At 41.1% G+C, this 17,700-nt stretch overlaps 3 protein-coding genes across 5 annotated transcripts in view; all 3 read right to left on the bottom strand.

The window, feature by feature from the left end:
- Positions 1-409, bottom strand: part of LOC147817247 (E3 ubiquitin-protein ligase RNF19A-like) — a 2,260-nt gene extending 1,851 nt beyond the window's left edge. The window contains exon 1 of the mRNA XM_087171260.1: positions 401-409. Coding sequence (XP_087027386.1) covers positions 401-409 — 9 coding nt within the window. The remainder of the gene's footprint in view (positions 1-400) is intronic.
- cirop (ciliated left-right organizer metallopeptidase) lies at positions 147-6,903 on the bottom strand. Of its 3 annotated transcripts, none has more exons than XM_087171267.1 (15): positions 6,771-6,903; positions 5,296-5,656; positions 5,126-5,219; positions 4,423-4,474; positions 4,166-4,315; positions 3,440-3,565; positions 3,179-3,263; positions 2,751-2,896; positions 2,467-2,650; positions 2,233-2,302; positions 2,030-2,126; positions 1,733-1,840; positions 1,496-1,627; positions 1,239-1,348; positions 147-1,160 (listed from the first exon to the last, which is right to left on the bottom strand). In XM_087171267.1, the coding sequence occupies exons 1-15, from the start codon at positions 6,816-6,818 to the stop codon at positions 962-964; spliced, it is 1,962 nt and encodes a 653-aa protein (XP_087027393.1). In that variant the 5' UTR covers positions 6,819-6,903; the 3' UTR covers positions 147-961. The 3 variants fall into 3 exon arrangements, with proteins under 3 accessions (XP_087027393.1, XP_087027392.1, XP_023252551.2); XM_087171266.1 differs by having other exon boundaries at positions 1,721-1,840; XM_023396783.2 differs by having other exon boundaries at positions 1,721-1,840; positions 5,296-6,903.
- A 127-nt stretch (positions 6,904-7,030) lies between these two features.
- On the bottom strand, positions 7,031-16,721 carry lrp10 (low density lipoprotein receptor-related protein 10). The gene is made up of 10 exons (XM_023396823.2): positions 16,656-16,721; positions 14,859-15,029; positions 14,657-14,689; positions 14,208-14,352; positions 13,559-13,752; positions 12,781-13,382; positions 12,224-12,660; positions 10,846-11,040; positions 10,212-10,341; positions 7,031-9,011 (listed from the first exon to the last, which is right to left on the bottom strand). Exons 2-10 carry the CDS (start codon positions 14,905-14,907, stop codon positions 8,373-8,375), a joined length of 2,424 nt encoding a protein of 807 aa, XP_023252591.1. The 5' UTR covers positions 14,908-15,029; positions 16,656-16,721; the 3' UTR covers positions 7,031-8,372.
- Positions 16,722-17,700: the final 979 nt, after the last annotated feature.

The following is a 17,700-nucleotide window of genomic DNA, read 5'->3' on the forward strand; positions in this document are numbered from 1 at the left end:
GGGGGTGGGGGGGGGGGGTCCAGCGGATTTCCCCTGAAATCCCCTGCACCATCTACTAGCAGACTATTTTCCGTTCCTTTCGCTTTCACTGTCATCGGCGATTATATATAAATATAATAGGTCTATTAATGATTCTCATCAGATCATGGTCATTTTCCTTTAATATTTAAAGATAATTATTAGATAATTATTATTACATAATTATTGTACTGTGGACGTGACCCAGCTAAAACTGTTTATCAACTTGTTTTCTGCCCCCACACATAATGATTATGATCATACATACAAGAACATCTCGTACTGTGTTTTTCACTGCAGAGATTTGATTTTCACTTTCAATCTGAGCCACACGTTTCTCAGAAATCACATGATTGCAGGACATAAGTTCGCTATTGTTTACCACTGCCATGGTGTAGATATTTGATTTTCACTTTCAATCTCTGCCACACGTTTCCAGAAATTCCCATGAGAACAATATCTACCCAAAAAGGTCAGCTACCTTATTTTTTAGCTCCTTCATGCGTTTCAAAACAAACAAAGAAAAAAAAAATCACACGCCCAATGACACAGAAAAAAACATGCTCTCAGTTCAGGCTCAGTTTTTTTGTAGCTATGACACATGAATGTCAGATGAAAATAAATATCATCTTTCTTCAATCTGTTAGTTTTAAATTGACCATTTCTTTTGTTTATTAGTTGGTTTGTTTGGCCATGTTTTCTCATTATGCTCTTTGAGTATAATCATTATGTGTGAGGCAGTTTTAGCTAAGTCAGGTTCACAGTAAATAATATTTATGACTTAACTCTATCTCCTATTAAATAAAACCTCACATAAAAAAATACAGTTTGAATGAATTATTTTTCACATTAAAATGATCATATATACGTGAAATATTTTACACAGGGGGAAAAAGCCATCAAAGTTACAGTTTAGCTGTAAGTCTCTCAACACTTTAGGTTTTTAAAGGTTCCTGTGATCCTCTGGGACAGTGTGGATCCTGATCCTGCAGGAGCCACATTTCCTGTAAAACACCATGAGTGCAGCCAGGAGACACACAGCAGCAGTGAAGCAGAGCGCTGTGGCTACAGTGATCTGTGTAGGAGGTCTGAGCGGAGACCAGGTCCCATCCTGGACTGAAGTCAACGTCTCATAGGGGTCACTGAACAGAAATCAGTTAGGTTAGTATGAGTTACAGGTTATTGTAAACCAAGAGGGGGCTTTTTAAAATCATACTTGCCTTGTGTAAGAAGCTGGAAATGTACTGACATCATCTGAGGGAGGAGTAATGTCAGAGTACAGGCATAACCTCCTGTCAGGGCACAAGACTAAACCCTGAAATCCTTTTATCTGGGAAGTAAAAACAGCAAAGAAAAATTAATGATGATTAAATGTCAAATGAAAACTTTGGTAGGTTCTATTATATACATACCTACATCTATTAACAAACCCCACTGATTTCCAGCTTTCTATAGTCACACGTTGGGGTCATGTTACCTGAATTGTGCCTCCTGCTGGACAGTCCACCCACTCAGAGCCAGTGACCTGGATTTGGAACCTGTTTGGTCCAGTACACCTGTGTCTGTAACAGCGGCCCTCCACTGAGCTGTTAACCTCAAGAAACTGACTCTGGTTGTAAAAGAAAGGCAGGAGGAGTAAGAAAGAAATAATGTTTAACAAAGGACAGAGTTCAGAAAACACAGGCGACATGCATTCACCTACAAGCACAGGCACCTGTCTGGTCAGGTTAGAGAAGAAGCAACGGCTGTTGAAGCCCAAAATCTCCCCGCTCCAGTCGTCTTCAGCTGACTGCCCGCTGTTTTCCTTTTTCCAACATTCACTCTGAAGGACAAGAGGAGGACAAAGAGTCAAAACATGGTGTCGCAATGGCAATAAAAAGCACATGTTACAAACACATGTATAAAACACAGATATTACTGCTTTACAAAATTGTAAATCTACAAGTCCAGATAAAATCTGGGTGATAATGTTTGGTGAAGATGATTTTTCAAGAGAGGAAATGTAACTTACTGCATTCTGGAGGGGTTTAAACACTCCACATCCCTCCAGGTATGGATCCGTCTGGCACTCCCCCTTGTGGAGGTGAAGAAAATGACACCCACGTCCACTGAGAGAAAAAAATTATGGAAAAATTAGTGCTGGAAATATCATATGAAAAGGAGAAAAAGTGACCTGTAATCCAGAGGAAAACAAACATACAGCTTTAAACGTACCTGCCGGTGCAGAAAAAGGAGGAGGAGTTGTCTTGGCAGGTTGACAGGGAACCAAACGTGGCTCCTTCACCTACAGAAACACACATTCTGAGAGGTCAGGCTGTTTTGTAGTTATAATTAAACTGTAGCTGCTGCATGTCTAATATTCTCCTTGTAATATCTTTGCAAACACTAGTTTTATTAAAGCATTATTATTATAATCAAGCAGATTTTCCACAACACACAACCCCTTACCGTCGCCCCAGACCAGACTCTGTGCCTGGCTCAGGTTGACCGTGTACCAGCCCGTGTCCTGTAATGCAGCTAAAGTGACCGGGTCGATCCGGACTGTGGTCCAGTCCTCCAGCACCGCTGCCATGATGGACCCCCTCAGGACCCGGGACTCCCAGTGAGAGGACACTCTGCCTGAAGGTGCATCCTGAGGGAAGAAGGCACGGCAGGTAGGTAGCTGGAAGTTTGATACAGGTGAGGAAAGCTGTTGTTGAAAGTGTTGGGAGAGTGTGTTGAACTCTCAGTACCAGGTTCTCCAGCGGTCCTCCCAGCTCAGGGTCAGTTGATGCCAGGTGCTTCTGCAGGGCTGAGATGACAGATGGGGTGTAGATCCTCATCTGGCCCGATCCGTCAGAGTGAATCACTTTCCCCCGAGGTGAACATCCAGCACCCACTGCAGCACAAATCAGAGGAAACTCTCTGAGCATCTAATTCTTTTTTTGTACTTTTATTTCTCTGATTGTATTTTCTTCAAGAGCTGAAAAGTTTTAATCTTTATTTCCCTTTAATAGTACTTTATTCGCTTTATTCATTCAATCACTTTTCACTAATTTCAGCTGCCTTTTTTAATATATCTTAAGCTACTTGTTTTATTTCTCACCCACTGCAGTATGTGGAACAACTGCACAGTATGTTTATATAGTGATATAAAGTTATCAAACGTGGGTTTAAAAACCTTGAGGAGAGGAGGAACAGTCTTTCCAGGTGTGGAAGAGATCTTTAGAGAACCCGAGTGCGTGGAACAGCTCGTGGATCACAGTCTGGAAAATAGATTATTCATTATAATCTGTACTTTTTCTTCCTGCTTCCCATATTCCCACAGTAGCATCATTTATTTTATTTGGTGTTTTCAGTCATATTTAAGACAAATTTTAAACAGAAACTGCATATAATTAAAACCTTCAGGTAGCAGAGTTATTAATATAATAAATCATACCTGTACTGTAGCGTGGTGGTTGTATGCAGCTGCTGTTAATTTGTCCCTGCAGATGACCACCACCCCAGCCACAGGTCGCCCATGGGTGTCTGCCTGGCAGCGGACAGCGTAGGCCAACACATTAGGCTGGGTTCACAGAAAGAGTAAATATAGAATTAAAAAAAAAAAGTAAAGCAGTGAATGATAATAAAACAGCTGCAGTAGAGATTCATGAGTAGAGATCCCCGTACAAAGCAGGACACACAACTTTTCACCTTGAGTTCATAAAGTTTAGTGTTGCAATGCACCGTTTTTTATTTCAATATACAAAGCATGTTTTATTTCTCTTTCAGTTTTCAGTCATTAATGAAGGAAAGTTTAAATATTTGCTGTTGAAATAATCTGATGTGTAATTTCATCCCAGGAAATTTCTGCAATGTATAGACACAACTACATTTTATGTTTTAATGCAGCATCAAAATCAAAGCACAGTGTGTTGAAGATGTAAATAAAATCAAAAAGACAATAAAAATCTAGAGGTGATTGCAGTAAAGCCTGCCTGTTGTTCTCTCATTTTTATAGTTTCTCTCTGTTTTATTGTGAAACACCTTGTAACTTCCTTTAGAAAAGTGCTGTCTGAACATATTTTATCATTCATTGAAAACCTTTTAACTACTTCATATACAACACTTGTGGATATGTTGCACAGTAATGTCAAAGACCTCAGTGTTGTCAGTGGGTCTTCACCTCTGCTCTACACTTGTCAGTGGACTGTATGTGGAGGTACAGCAGGAAGTCGGTGTCAGGGAGTCCAGCACCTTCAGGTCTGAGAACAGTCCTGCGAGGCGAATCAGGCTCCGGGTAAATATCACATCCAGCCAGGTGATCATCTGGGATCTGTTGATGATAGAGATGATAAACACACTCCATACGTTTTTGTACTTCTTTTTTTTTTTTTTAGCTCACCAAAGGAATAAAATAAAATCAGTCAGACCGATACTTACTGTCACATCCAGGCAGGTCTCATTCCTGTAGTTGCTGTTGGCTCGACCACACCTGAAGGAAGAAAACGAACTCTTTATATCTATTTCATGACATATCTCCTTAAGTTAATAGTTTCAGTGGAAAACATGTTGATCCACTAAAAACTACTAATCATTATTAAATGTATTTTACAGAGTATTACAGTGCAGATGTTTGCACTAATCCGCTTTACTTTATCCTCAAAAGTGATGAGGGTGACTGTTCATCAACTATAAGACATCACTGTTTGTTTAAATTGCCAAACCTCTAATTCTGGTGATTTTTTTATGCCGTAACATTAATAGATTTATATAATCTTTTATAATTTGGAGAAAATCATTTTAGTTTCATTAAAGAAATAAAAGTATGAGCGCTTCACAACAAGGAGGCCCTGGGTTCAAATCCAGAAACAGCCACCTGAGGCCTTTCTGTGTGGAGTGAGTCATGTTGTGGTGAATGAATAAAGCGCACATGCAGAGAAATGAACTGTCAACAACCTAAAACAAACATAAATCTATTTTTCAATGGTTTGTAAACTATGAATGGAAAGAATTTTAAAGATAAGCAGTTGAACATCTGGTCGAAGGAGTGTGTTTGAAGGATTAGTGCTGACGACACACACTAACACAATCACACACACACACACACACACACACACACACACACACACACGCACACACACACCTGTTGTAGTTGGTAGTTCTTGAATTGCTCCAGAGAAACTTGCAGTATTTGTTGATGTCTCTGCTGAGCAGCAAAGGACCCGGTGCTCTGTTCACTGTTAAGGTCAATAGTTGATATACATTAGTGTCTGTATATGAGTGAGTGAGTGAGTGAGTGAGTGAGTGAGTCACCTGATAATAAAGAAGACACCATCCTCACAGCCTCTTCCAATGCTGACATCATTCTGTCTTTCTCAGCGTCTGATAGGTTGCTGCTCTCTCTTGGAATCCAGGTGTGGATCCTGATTGGCTGTGGAGAAGCAGGAGTGGGCGATGTGTAGAGGCCACGCAGAGGTGACATCCTCCGCCCTCGATGACTGGTGTATTGCCCTGTCGGAGGTCTGAGTCTGGGCTTGTTGGGTGGGCTGTCTGGATGCATGGGCGCAGGTCTAACCTCATCAACCTGAGCTTGAACCTCATCAAAGATGCACCTCTGCAGGGCTCCAGGGAGCTCAACCACCACCAGTACCGCCAACATCCCCACCCAGAGTCTCTGGGATGGAGGTAAAACCATAATTACAGCTGTAACCTATTTAAAAGTCACATGAGGACGATGGTGAACTGTTTCACATGTTGTCTGAGGCAGGAAGTGAGGTCTCTCCTGACTGTTGCGGATCCCACCTAGTTAATCTTTATGATAGAGAAGAGGTGCCCTTATAACAATAAAAAATAAGATAACATTACTCTACTATTTTAATTTATATACTGAGATGTAAAATAGTGTAAGGTTCCAAATTCACTCTATATTCAATATTTCATGATTAAAAGGAATTTAACCCTCAGGTTTTATTGACCTGAAAGTAGATGACTCTACATTTAATTAAAAAGCAATACATTTTAAGATCAGTGTATTTTAATTTGACTATTTTTACAACAATACATGAATTAGTAACTGAGTACTGTGAATCCGTTGATTGCACCACCAGAATTATATCCCCAGCAACGTGGAAAGATCTTTGCAACAGTATTTACAGAAAATACAACAGTTAACTGAATGAATTAAATAAACGTGTTGTAGAAACGTTAACTCATGACTTTAGTATTCCTAAAATCCTCTGAGTTCAAAGTTGAGTTTGCCAAACTCAACAGAAAATATGGAACCATTGAAAATGAAGAAAAAAAGCTCAATCTCTTATACCCAAGTCGTGTTACATTAGTCTGTTTAGCTTTCTTGTTTACTGGCCTATTTTAAAATCACATTTTAAATATCATGCATTAGCTTAAATGGTTCACATACATGTAGCATATCATGTCAAATTAGTTTTCTTTTTTCCCCCAATGAGAAAAATGCATATATATGTTAGACCTTGGATAGATTATCAGGTCACTTTAAGGTAGATATAATGTACTGGACTCACAGCATGATGCCCACTTTTTTACAAACATTAAAATATACATTAAAGAAAACACACAAAGTTATTTATTTTTATCATAATCTCCCAGACTAGATCAAAGATTATTGTGGTATGTTTTTAACCATGTGGTCCAACTCTGCAGTAAGAAACTAGGATAGCATGTAGAGCAATGTAGAGCGAAACTCACCTCCAACAATCACTTTCCTACAGCATGAACCTATCACTAACATTAAATGCAGCCATTAGAATTACCTTGTTGTTCGATGCAACATCTCTCCATGTAGTCTCAGTGTTCAGCATTCACCTTTTATCCTGTGCCCCCGAGTGACGATCTCAACTTCTGCCTTCTTTCCAGGAAAACCTCTGAAGAGCTCTTTCAGGAGTCTGTGTGAATTTCGACACGACGTTTGAATACAAAGCACAAAGCAACAACTCTTTCAACTCCGTTACTGAGGTGTCAGCCGTCCCTCATGCACTTCACTTACCAAAATGTCAACACAATACACGAAACCTAAAAGTGCAAATCGTTTAATCTGAGCCACATTTTTACTTATATACAGTGAAGTTGACCCTAATAAATCATAAAATCAGTTTTTCTCTTATTTACCTCATTACACTGCAAAATTTAAAACTTCTGGCTACTCCACATTGACCCTAATACATTCAACAAAGCAAGAAAAAAAAAAACAACTGAAGAGAAAAAGGATAAGTAACTTGCTGAAATAAAAACACCATAAAATGTACAACAATACAAATGGCACACCACGAGTCTGTTGTGTCAAAACGTGACAGAATGCGATCACTTCCCCTCAGGGGCTGAAGATTCAAGTTGAGGTTATTTTGTGATTTCGGGGCCCCTTTCACCACTAGGGGCACCTCATCTTCCTGTTCAGACACACACACACATACACATACACATACACACACACATACACATCCTAAAATCAGGCACCAAAGAGATTGTCTTTTGACACATTTGCTTTTTGTAGATTACATACATTCACTTAGGAAGTGTACACGTGTGTGTACTTAAACACGCGATTATGTTGCAATTATTGTGCACTAAAACAGGGGACCCAAAGAGTTATTGCCAGCTTGCAGAGTAGACATGCATCTCTTTTCATGTTTTATAGTAAAGTCACTGACGTGTGGATGCGTGCTGTGATGTAAGGAAAACGTGCCTCTGTGTGTTACGTGTGCAGTGTGGGAATCTCAGGAATCATCTCAATCACCTCCAGCAATCTACAGAAAACTCCTCAAAAGGCACTTAAATAGGGGAAATTATTTTTTCTATAATATCTGTGATATAACATGAGACTGGATGCAAGTGGCAGGAGTATGTCGGGACAATCCACGTCTACAAACATACTCCACTGTCTATGTAAGACTAAAATGCAAATGCATTCACACAGTTGCAGTCATACAAACACAATAGTTTCCATCATAAAAACTCTAATCATTCAATCTGACAGTAGCCTGCCTCAGTATCTGGATAGGGAAGATTCTTCTGTGCAAAAGTTTACCTTCAATGTGCAGCCCAGCATTAATTAAGTGCACAACCAATACTCACCTACACTTACTCTCCAACATACATCAGCCATGCTTTTCGTCTAAAACGTGTACTTTCTTAAGGAAGTCTCTAGAAATGGTCAAATACTTGATTCCATAAGTCAACAAATCCAAATCAAAGCAATTTCAAAAAGGCACCAGACTTGCACAGTGAGGGTGAGTCTCGCTGTGGGCCGCTCCTGTGCTGAAGTTCAAACAAATGTGGAAAGACTGGGTTTCAGTTATTAGCAGGTAAAGGAAATAAAGAAGAGGTGGTGTGGGTTACTGGGCGGGTGAGGAAATCATTCAGGTGAGCATGGGCACATCATCCTCTGAAGTGTTGTCTTCGGACAGGGGGATAAGCAGCACCTCGTCATCTGAAGAGGACGAGGAGAAAGAAGGGGAGGCGGAGAGGGGCATGGAGTTGGTCGAGGAGGAAGAGGGCGAGGCTCTGAAGAGGGAGATACTCAGGCCCAGCGTGTGGAAGATGGAGGCCAGAGAGGGGCTGCTCGGGGGGACGGTGACAGGAGGAGACTGTGGGGTGGCCGGGGGTGGAGCTGGGGGAGCGTACGGAGGTGGAGGTGGGGAAGCGACAGGTGGCGGAGATGACACTTCCTGCTGCTGGTGCTGCTGCTGATGCTGCTGCTCTGACTGAGCCAACAGGCCAAGTTTCTGAGGCACCGGCCGGTTGACCGCCTCCACAGCCGACGAGGAGCTCGTGGGAGTGGAGTGAGCTGGTTCCTGACCGGAGGGAGCGGCGTCTGACTGCTGCTGGCTGGAGCTTGATGCCTGAGTCGGCCTGGAGGGAGGTCTGGGGATTAGACCCCACCTCCTCATGCGGCGAACAGCCCGGCGGACAAATCGGGGTCTGCGTCTGCGATGTGGAGAGCTGGCGGCATCCTGGCGGAGGAGCTGGAGAATTCCCCTCAGAGAAAGTGACGAGGTCTGGCGTGAAGGAAGACGTACAGAAAGAGAGAGTGGAAAAGAGCAAATCATTCAAAACACCTTCTACAACTTGATTTCCTACAATGGTATTAAAATCAAACTAGTAAGTTTCTTATGAACAAAACACTGATTCAAGTTCAAGTCGGGAGCTCGGGCATATCCCATCAGACATCACACGCTTTGGTTTATACAGTTAATCCCTCCTCCTCGATCACCCTGGCTGTCCTCCCTGGCTAATAATAAAGCACTTTAATGTGAACTTGCACGGTGACAGCACATTAGTGTTTACCTTAACACTCTTCCTTTGTCAGCTCAAAGCCTGCTGCCGGGGATTAATAAGACTAAAGTGGAGCACATGACTTTAAGACCGATGACACAAGGGCGCCTGTCGGCTGTATTATTCTCAGTGCGGCTGAAGAGTCAAAGAATGTGCAACTCAGCAATGTGGCCTCTTTTCCCATGAATAAATATATTATTAGTGCCTGCCATCTTCAGTTTGTAAGACAGTGTTTTCATTCTCTCTCCTTTCTTTCAAACTTTAGAGCATCAAATTAATTTGTAATGGTCTTTTGAGGCTCAAGGGGAGGTCTAAGGAATTAACACAGCTTACTTCAGGGGTTTGATTTCTAGTGTGGCATGCTTTCACATTACTGTCAGGTGCTTTAAATTTAAGTGCCCAACAAATAGGCCTTTGTCAGGATTAACAACTAGATACTGACATTAAAGATGCAAAACAAGACTCAAATCCAGCTTGCATGTACATGAACTAAGGAGTGCAATATATCACAGTGGACCAAATATAGGAAAACCCAGATTTTTACAACACAGGTTTTTGGAAAAATACTTAGAAATAGGAGACACTTTCCAGTTAGTCCTGCAAGGAGATCTTTTATTTACCTTTGACCACCACAATCTAAATCGGTTCATCCTTGAGTCCAAGTGAATGTTTGTACCAAATTTGAAGAAATTCCCTGAAGGCGTTACTGAGGTATCGCATCCACGCGAATGGGACAGACAGACAGTCAAAACCAATCAGAACAGAGCTGCAAACCATCATGGCGTTACTAAGATATTGTGTTCACGAGAAGAGAACAGAGCAGTTATGATCTGAAACGGTGATTATTGCTTTATCTGCCACAAAAAAAGCTCATGTTCATCCTGTAAGCAGCTGTTTATCCCAGTGATGCTCTTCTCTCTCACCTCGTTGGGATTTTCTGTGGGGAAGTCCTCCACTGGGGGGATGATGCCCTGGGCAATCAGCTGACCGTAGGACGGAGGAGCCTGCTGCTGGATCAGCTCTGCTTCCTGGCGGCTGATTGGAGCAAACAGGCTGCAAGAAAACAGACACATTAAGATGCGTTCGCTCACACAGACTACCAGCATGTTTTAGTTTTTGTTGTGGAGGCTCTAGAGACAAACTGCACGTGGGAAGCCGACTGTTTACAACAGCAGACTGGTAGTTTAAGTGTCTTATCAAAAACAGTGAGTACGATGTGTACTGGCTGTGCTGTGGGAGGTTCTGAGGTGTTTGAGAGGCGCTGTCTGGTAGTGTTGGCAGCAACTGAAGGTAGCGGTTAGGAAAACAACGTCTGCCTCTTGTGACTCACTATGTCAGATTATCAACACAAAACCTGGCTGAAGTAGTCATGAAAAAGCTCATTATGCTTGTTTAAAAAGAACCAAAATAATCTCCGAAGGCTACAATATCTGGAAAGCAAACATGTCAGCTGAACAGTGAAATGACTAAAGGAATACAGCATAAACTGCAGAAGAGGTAGTATTAGAAAATGAAGACATATGCTTGTAATTGAGATAAGATGTACAAAACAGTTACCTGTATTCCCGTGTCCTGAGCGAGTACAGTTTGCAGGTGCAGCCCATGGCGATCACCAGCAGGAGCCCGCAGACCAGGCTGCCAACCGTTGCCGCGGTGATGACCTTGCGGGGCAGGATGACGGTGCAGTTGAGCTCGTCTGTGCCGTCCTTACAGTCCACCTGGCCGTCACAGCGCCAGCTCTCAAACACACACCTGCAGACAGCACAATGGGCCCGTTTGTGTGTTAGAGTATGCAGGAATATTATGAGTGAGAGATTCTGTTCCACATCCTGAGGCCTGGGGGGATAACCCGAAATAAAACTAAAGAGATTGTGAACCATGATTATGGCACAAAGCAGATACTGTAATAGTGTATTAGAATGTGTAAGTGTTATTATGGATAAAGTATTTTAATAGCTAATGTAAGGGCTGTCAATTCCATACACTGTTAATTTCAACAATTCACCATGAATCAAATCTTGTTCACAATGTAGTGTTGAACCTCTTTAGCCGAGATGATGTCTGTTATCTGTCAACATGTTTGGTTGTTTTTGTTATAAAGTACAGTTTTTTGTATTATACATGCTGTGGAGTAACCACTCTAGATTGGCCACAGCACTCCTTTTTTCCATTCTCAAGTTTAAAGTCACACTTTTATTACGCTGAATGCAACAATAAATTGAAAACGGGCACATATTGCACAATCTCAGGCCCTTCTTTTCATCTATTGAATATTGACTGAATCATCACACACTGTAACATACTGAATTTATGTTATGGTTTGTTTGTTTTTTTACTCATTACGCTCCCAGAAAATGTAAGTTTTACTTAAGTGCAACACAAAATAAACCTCATACTTCAGGAAAATGCAATCAAACTCTCACATGTTCAGGTTTCTGCTCACACCCTCTGATTCACACTTATGCAATAACTAAGACACACCTAGCACTTAACTAACCTGACCACAATGAAGACACGCACCATTTGACAAAAACAGACTAATAGTAGCTTAACAGCTACTAAATCGACCTTTGAGAGAGACTGTTTTGTTAACTCCTGTTTTCAAGGTCGAGAATAAGCTTTAAATATCAACTTTTAACAGCTAGAGGTGAAAAGGCCTAGAGATTAAAGGTTTGAACATCTATAGCTCCATGGCAACTGAGCAAAATCAATCTGCAGAAGTCATTTGATATGGTCAAAGAATAACTAATATATGGACCTGGAGGTGAGATTGTTTCATTAATTGTTATTTCCAAGATCAAGAATGAACTCTAATCTTTCATTTTAGCTCATGCAAGAGCAGAGAAAATTGGGGAACAGCAATTAGACAGCTGTCCTTTCCAATCAGATAACCAGGTTTTCAGTCTGTAGGAAAACACACACAGGCAAAACACACCTGTCACTGTCGCAATGAAAGGTCCCCGGCTGGCACACGGTGCAGTCCCTCTCGTCGCTGCCATCAGCGCAGTACAGCTGGTAGTTGCATCTCTCTGTGACTGGGTAACACACCGGCCTGCCAGCGAAGTGGCTGGATGCCACTGCCCTCTGTCCTGCCACTCCACAGGCAAACTGGTTCGGACTGCAGCCTCTGCATCCCTCCTCATCTTTCCCCGTCTCAGGACAGTCCCATTTCCCATCGCAGCGTTGCTCTTGGGTGAAGCAACCTCCTGATGTTCCCCCACACCGGCCTTCCCACGGAGGGCAGTAGCTCCCAACGTGGAATGTGGCGTTGAACCCACTTCCCTCTGAGCCGGGAAGTGTCTCGTACGTCATCGACAATAGGCCAGTATGAGATTCCACTTGTACTGATTTATAATTGGAGGCGCTGGTGACCTGTCAAAACGCAGGAAAGGAACATCACGTTACCATAGAGTTTGTTTCACAATACTTAAAAAAAAAAGAAAAAAAGGATTGTTTGGACTGGAAATGTCTGAATAAATTAAGTTAACTCACAATTTTTATAATGTCTCCGTTGCCTTCCTTTCTGTTGTAGATGGTGAGTCTATCACCGGGCCCCAGCACCAGCTGCTGCAGGTCCAGTCTGAGTGGCCTGGAATCCTGAGGGTCCAGAGTCCAGACACAGTACAGAGCAGGACCCCGAATGGCTGGAGGGGAGAAGGTCCCGTAAAAGGTCTGGAGGAGGCCTCCACAAGGCCACTCAATGGGAGTGGGTGTCACAGCCAGCTCCTTATGAGTCTGTGGCTGCTCTTGATCCACCTGGGCCTCGTCCTCCTCCCTCTCCTTCAGCAGATCCCACAGATCAGACTCAGTATCTATCTCAGCTGACCTATCTGGGCTCTGTGTTTTATCTGCGGCCTTACGCCTCTCTGAGTCATAGTTTTTCTCTGTATACATTTCCCTTTCTGTCTCTTCTGCCAGTGTGATGTCATGTTTTGGGGGTTCTGGGGTTTCCACATCTGCATTGCAGTCCCGCTCATCGGTGCCAAGGCCAGGACCTTCAGCAAGACACTCCACCTGGCCATTACAGCGCCAGGACAGGGGAAGGCAACGCCCCCCCAGGCATTCAAAAGACGTCTCTGGGCAATCACCCGAGTCTGAATGTGTAGAAACAGAAGGGGATAAAAAGGAATAAAGATCTTTTGACAAGAACAAGAACTTGCAGCAGAAACGCTGAGACATTTGTTTCCTTGACAAGTTTCAAGAGGACAGCACTTAGCAAATGCTCAAACGAAAGATTGTTCAAGAAAATAAAATCCCCATGCCATCATACCTCTGGCATAGCTCAACAGAAACGATGACACAGGGAACAGATGTGGGAGGAAGTGGTGCATCACTGTAATATTTCCCCCTGGGAATTCCATGGGCGGTGGCAGCTTGGAGCCACAAAGGACAACCGGCTCACCGCCAGCTGACGATTTAATTGACACCCATTCCTTCCTACACCGTGCTGAAAACTGGGAAAAGCTGAAAAAAATATTTGAAATGAAGCACCAGCCTTACTTAAAGAGAAAGTGCAACATATAAATTGTCAACTGTCTGAAATGCTGGCATATAATTTATAGTATTTGTATTTTTATATAACCTTTGCATCAGACCTTCCTACCTGATTAGTTTATCCTTAAAACTTTCTCAATTAATTTTTACTGACTGATTTTTCCAGAAGATTTTATTCATATTGCCAACTTCTAAACCAGCCATAATACATTACATCCTAACTACAGAAAATGATCAGGCAAGCTCAAGCTCTATTCATTAATTATAGAAAGACAATCAATATAGTGCACAACCAGTCTGCAAATGTTCACATGATATTCACCTCAATTAAGTATATAATTATCCTGGGGAATACTCCATATCTGATTAACTCTGATAGCAATATCGTGTGTATCTGGTATTTGAAATTCCCTCAGCAGCCTTACCTGAGAACGACGGGTTCTCCTTCCAAACCCTTGATGACCCAGCAGTCATAGGTCGAGCCGAAGCGGTAGGACCAGCTGTGGTAAGCAGAACTCCTGATCTCTCCCACTTTGCCGTCTAAGACTTGAAGGGAATGCCCACAGCGGGCTGAGACAAAGAAGCAATGGTTCGGAAGTCAAAATGTGTTTGAATCTTCAAGTGTTATTTTATGGTAAAAAACCCATAAGCCTCTCCTAACACCTATTTTCAAACTACAGTTGGAAATAGTTCAGAGAAATAGTTAAGCAAGTGAAAGTTCTGTTAAATATGATCTGCTCAGGCTGCTTTTATCATCACTATGACACATTGTAGGTTATAGGAAAGTATGAAACGAGAAAGTGACATTGAAAAATCCTTTCCTGACATCCATAGACACAATATGAGATTGAGTGCCGAGTAATTGTCTCCTTACCAGAGGCGAGGGCAGACTCAAAACGGCTGCATGCTGCAGAGGAAACAAGCAAAAACAGAACAAGTCAGGCCAGTGTTTAATCACCACGGCTGACAGAGATCATAAATGTGAAAACATGACCTTTGCCTCATGAACATTTAAAGTAGGCCCCTTAGAGAGATACACACAAGGGCAGAGATGTACAGTATGTGTATCCACTCACCTATTATGGTGAAAACCAGGAGGGCACAAAGGTTGTAAGTGACTGTCATTGTGGTAATGCTTCTCCTCTAAAAAGTTGGAAATTATAAAAAGAACTGAAGACTAAAAAAAGGGTAAAAAGAAAATGTCAGAGAGGCGCCATCTTAGCAGGTTTTGTTCAGGAAGACTTCACCTGCAAAGTGAAAGACAAGAAGATGAATGAAAGATGTGTTTGATCTAGTTGTCAAAAACTAATCGAACTTTGAGCCTCGTAATATTATCACTCCATGACTTATATCAATTATAGATATGTCGGCTAACACATACATCAGAACAGTGAGTTAACAACAGTCTTGTTTGATAGAATTTGATAGTTACGTTTAAGCTGAAAAAATCGTTGCTTTAAAAAGGAAACAAACAAAATCACAATATCTCTTTCTAACATCCTCACCACCCCCTGCATCAAAAAACACAACAGATGATACCATAGACATGAAAAAAACATCTAAGGTGGCTTTGGCTTCTCTCCACCTTTATACACCGGTGGAAAACAATTACTCCATTAATAGATTAGTCAAAATACAGATAATTAAGCTGCAACAATTTTGATAGTTGATAACCTGTATTAAGTAAGTTTTCAGTAAAAATGCCAATAATTCTTCTTCAGCTTCTCAAATGTAAATATTTGCTGATGTCTTAGTCTTACTAAATATCTTTGGGTTTCGAACCATCGGTTGAACAAAGTGAAGCAGCTTGAACATGTTAACCCGAGCTGTGGGAATTCATATCAGGCTTTTTTTTTTCACATTTTGCATAACAAATGATTAGAAAATAATCAGAAGATTAACCAATAAGAAAAACAATTGTTAGTTTGAAAGTACCAATATCAACTGTTAGACCTCTACATAAGAATAACACTTTAATACTTTTATTCATATATTTTAATTAGTCTTTCTTACTTTATTTCATCATAATTTAAATAAATGACCTAAACTCTATTTTGTAAATTTCACTAGTGGTCTCCCTCCTTCCTCCTTTTTAGGAGCAATTGATTTCAGTTGAAATAAAAGTTGATTTTCCACCTATTTCGATTATCTGCTCCTACGTTATACATTACAAAGACATACTTATTAGCCTGATGAGAAAATATAAAATGAGGTAGTTAACCCAGGAGCAATTGTTGTAGCCAAACACAAGTAAGTACTGCAATATGAGTGGCTCATAATTACGATTTTAACAATTCAATAACGTTATATATCCGGGCAAGAAGTTACCGTACGAGTAGGTTCTTGAATGCTGAGGTTATTTTGATCTCCAACACAATGTTTACACGCCCACACATAACACAACACAACGATTTCCTTCCCATAAGCCTCTCAACAATGACGCCAGGACCGCCACCATTTCCGTGATAAAAATAAACAGTTTAAGAGTCTTTCTATTATTCCTACTGAAGTGAAACCACAAATATTTCCAGTTCAGCTCGATTAATACCTCATGATGTCCCTTTCGAGTTTAGACTATGTCCTGAGATTACGCTGCGAGTTAGTTTCGGTTTGGAGCAGGAGGAGGGAGCAGCTGCTCGCCTTCTTTAGAGGTTTAACAGCTAGCTTCCTGGCAAGCTAACCGCTAACACCCTGCCATCTCTCTTCGTCTGTTCGCTTCTTCTAGGCCCCGACACCGCAAGAAAACGGCTTCGAACACGATACTTGGTAGTTTAGTGACCAAATAAATCATAACATGTAGGTCACACGCGGTAAAAGGATAATAAAACGGTTTAAAAAGGGGGAGAGAGAGGGAGAGGAGCCGAGTACGTTACCATGTCAGTCGGCCTTTCTTGTTGACAAGTTCTGAGCGACTTCCGTATATTTTAGCTCATGACACGAGGGGCGGGGCTTGTGATGTCAAATTATTTTTCTTTCTCTCATTCATAAAAATGTTCCTTCAAATCAAATGTTTTAGACTTAATCTTAATTAATCCTCCTTATTTTAAACACTACAAGTTCGTGTATTAATACAGGCCGCGGGTAATATCTAAAAGGAGTCTAAAAAGTGAAATGTTTATTTCTTAACACAAGGTGTCAGTGTCATACATCACTTTTAATTCACAAAAATGCAACAAGGCCTTCCAGGACTTCTCTCACAGAGTAAGTACATTTACTTTCAAGTACTGTGTTTCTTTATTTTGAATACAGTATTTTCATTTTATGTAAATTTATACTTAAATTTCTGTAACAATAGAAGAAATATTCAGATTCTTCACTTAAATATCCCAATCAGACATGTTTTAAGACATATAACAGCAGTGTGGGAAATTTAATCATGCACTGTGCTGAAGTATTTGTAAGTAATTAAGCATTTAAAAGAAATACTTATTAGATTGAGGAAGGAAGAAAATAAGGGTTTCTTTCGCCTTTCACAAAAAACGAAGATTTGACAAGACAGGATTCTTTCTTGCCTCATTATTCATGACCCCTCCAGATCTTTCTTGTGACCTTTGAAAGGGTCCAACCTATTGGCTGGGAACCAATTGGTTAAACTACCTAACTGTGTATACACTATCTGTAGTTCAAACTAGTTACTTTGACCAGCTACAACAGTAAGATGATACTTGTGCATTGAAGTATAAAAACTCAAACAGTGTCACATGGGTCACATCTAATTTTACTTGTACTGGAGTACTTTACAAATGCTTTCTTAGCTCTTTTGCAGAGTAATTCAATACTTCTTCCTTCTGCTTTGAAAATTACTTTGTGTCTGATATGTTTTTTCCATTAGAAAAAGTTCTATTACCTCATTAAAAATTCCTAAAACTACATCTAGGTCAACTCCTCCTCTCTCACTGAAAAATCCAGAATCTATGA

This window comes from Seriola lalandi, unplaced genomic scaffold (genome assembly GCF_002814215.2).
Source record: "Seriola lalandi dorsalis isolate HSWRI2012SDOR001 ecotype SW California unplaced genomic scaffold, Sedor1 jcf7180002054983, whole genome shotgun sequence".
Classification (NCBI taxonomy): domain Eukaryota; kingdom Metazoa; phylum Chordata; class Actinopteri; order Carangiformes; family Carangidae; genus Seriola; species Seriola lalandi.

Excerpts from the sequence above, each read along its gene's own strand:
- cirop (XM_087171266.1), bottom strand. The coding sequence starts at position 6,818 with ATGCTGAACACTGAGACTACATGGAGAGATGTTGCATCGAACAACAAG. Across the intron at positions 5,657-6,770 it reads ATGTTGCATCGAACAACAAG|AGACTCTGGGTGGGGATGTT; the intron begins GTAATTCTAATG and ends CCTCCATCCCAG. Across the intron at positions 4,475-5,125 it reads AGAACTACCAACTACAACAG|GTGTGGTCGAGCCAACAGCA; the intron begins GTGTGTGTGTGC and ends TTCTTCCTTCAG.
- lrp10 (XM_023396823.2), bottom strand. The coding sequence starts at position 14,907 with ATGACAGTCACTTACAACCTTTGTGCCCTCCTGGTTTTCACCATAATA. Across the intron at positions 13,753-14,207 it reads GGAGAACCCGTCGTTCTCAG|CTTTTCCCAGTTTTCAGCAC; the intron begins GTAAGGCTGCTG and ends TATTTTTTTCAG. Across the intron at positions 10,342-10,845 it reads CTCAGGACACGGGAATACAG|CCTGTTTGCTCCAATCAGCC; the intron begins GTAACTGTTTTG and ends GTTTTCTTGCAG.